Source organism: Cebus imitator, unplaced genomic scaffold (genome assembly GCF_001604975.1).
Source record: "Cebus imitator isolate Cc_AM_T3 unplaced genomic scaffold, Cebus_imitator-1.0 Scaffold524, whole genome shotgun sequence".
Lineage (NCBI taxonomy): Eukaryota > Metazoa > Chordata > Mammalia > Primates > Cebidae > Cebus > Cebus imitator.
The window spans coordinates 1,144,325-1,146,388 of NW_016107839.1; the positions used below are offsets into that span (position 1 = coordinate 1,144,325).

At 60.9% G+C, this 2,064-nt stretch overlaps 1 protein-coding gene across 1 annotated transcript in view; it reads right to left on the minus strand.

Moving 5' to 3' along the window:
* Positions 1–42: 42 nt before the first annotated feature.
* CNN2 (calponin 2) overlaps positions 43–2,064 on the minus strand; it is a 13,385-nt gene continuing 11,363 nt past the window's right edge. Inside the window, exons 5-6 of the mRNA XM_017514467.2 lie at positions 1,723–1,869; positions 43–1,159 (exon numbers count right to left, since the gene is read on the minus strand). Of these exons, the coding sequence (XP_017369956.1) occupies positions 884–1,159; positions 1,723–1,869 (423 nt within the window). The 3' untranslated portion in view covers positions 43–883. The remainder of the gene's footprint in view (positions 1,160–1,722; positions 1,870–2,064) is intronic.

Below are 2,064 nucleotides of genomic sequence, written 5' to 3' on the forward strand. Positions count from 1 at the left end.
GGGGGGCGGGGATCACCTGAGGCCAGGAGTTCGAGACCAGCCTGGCCACCATGGTGAAACCCTGTCTCTACCAAAAATACAAAAATTAGCCAGCGTGGTGGCGCACCTGCAGTCCCAGCTGCTTGGGAGGCTGAGGCCGGGGAATCCGTGGAGCTCGGGAGGGGGAGGTGCAGTGGGCGAAGATTGCCCTGCGGCACTCCAGCCTGTGCAACACAACACTAAAAAAACACCCACTGAGGCTACGGGGAGGGCGGGGTCGCATGCAGACGGGGTCAGGCTTGGCCCCAGCAACTCAGAATTCCGCTTCCTTGTGCAGGCCTCACTTTCCCCACCAGGCCCCGGGGCAGGTCTGGGGGTCGGAGGGAAACCCAGCCACTTGGGAGCCCGAGACACTCAGCAGCGTGGCCAGGCCCCCTTTCCAGGGGACTCATTGCCCAGCACCCTCTCCACTGTCCCCGCCCCATTCCTTGTCGGGGGTGGGGGGGGAAGTATTTTTCTTTTGTTACTACTTCCTGAAACTTTTGTGGGTACAGAAACCACAAACTGATCGGGTGACAAAATGAGAAGAGACGAGGCAACCGGAAGTCTTCAGGGACCCGTTCCCTCCAAGCCCAGGCCTCTTCTCCCCAGCACAGCCTGGCCCACAGCCTGGATGGGCAGCAGGGACCCTGACCCTACAGGCATCAGGATACGGCCTTGACCCCTCCCCCCCCCAGCCTGGTGGCTCAGTCCTGCGAAGGACCAAGGCAAGGGGGAGAAAGCCACTCACAGACCCTCAGCTGATTGGCAGCACTGAACAGGTTAATAAAAAAAAGATGAAAACACAGAAAAACCCAGAAACCCAGACGGGGAGACGGCGTGGGGAGAGAGCGCGCTGGGAGCCTCAGTAGCCCGCCTCCTCCTGGTAGTAAGGGGGATATTCAGGGGCCTCCCCGGGGTCCGGGCAGTCGCCAGCATCGGAGGGAGCCCCGTCGGCCACAGTGCCTTGCGGGCAGTACTTGGGGTCGTATATCTGCCGGCCCAGGCCGAAGACCTGGCCGCTCTGGTTGGCGCCCTGCGTGTAGCCCATCTGCAGGGACATGGAGGAGTTATCACACTTGTCGGTTCCCAGTTTGGTGTCATAGATGTGCCGCCGCGTCCCGGGAGCCGTCATGCCCACCTGGAGAGGGGGGAGAGGTGGGGCACGTCACGGCAGAGAGAAGAGGGGACTTTCCCCGGGTGCCTGTGATCCCAACACTTTGGGAGGCCGAGATGGGCGGATCACCGCAGGTCAGGAGTTCGAGACCAGCCTGGCCAACATGGTGAAACCCCATCTCTACTAGAAATACAAAACTGAGCCAGGTGTGGTGGCACACACCTGTAATCCCGGCTACCTGGAAGGCTGCGTTGGGAGGAGCGCTTGAGCCCAGAGGCAGAGGTGACAGGGAGCCAAGATCGCACCACTGCACTCCAGCCAGGGCTACAGAGTGAGATCCAGTCTCAAAATAAATAGATCAATAAAATAAATAAAAACTAGAACTGGGTGGGCCTTTGAGCAATCCTTAAGGGGCAATAAGGCAGGGTGGGGTAGTGACTTCCCCAGGGGCCCACAGCCAGGTGGAAACAGTGGCAGAGGCTGAAATGCAAAGTGGAGACAGAGCTGGGAGGGAAGCCAGAGGCGGTCTTGGGAAGGGGCTGATACCACAGGGGATGGGGGGGGTCTGGGGACGCAGGAAGCCCCACCTGGCTGGCACACTTGTTGGTGCCCATCTGGAGGCTGATGGTGGAGTGGTCCATGGGGGGCAGGATGTGGTTCTTGGGGTCGTAGAGATGCCTCCTCGTGCCATACGCGGTCATGCCCGACTGGCTGGCACATTTGTTGGTGCCCATCTGCAGGGAGGTTTGTGGAAGAGGTCACGCTGTGCCCCCCAGGCTTCCAGTCCCTCCCCAAACTGGAAGGGCCGCAGAGTTCCACAGCTAAGGCTGTGGTCCCTGGGGTTGGTCCTGGGGGTTGGTCCCTGGGGTTGGTCCCTAGAGTTGGTCCCTGGGGCTGGTCCCTGGGGCTGGTCCCTGGGGTTGGTCCCT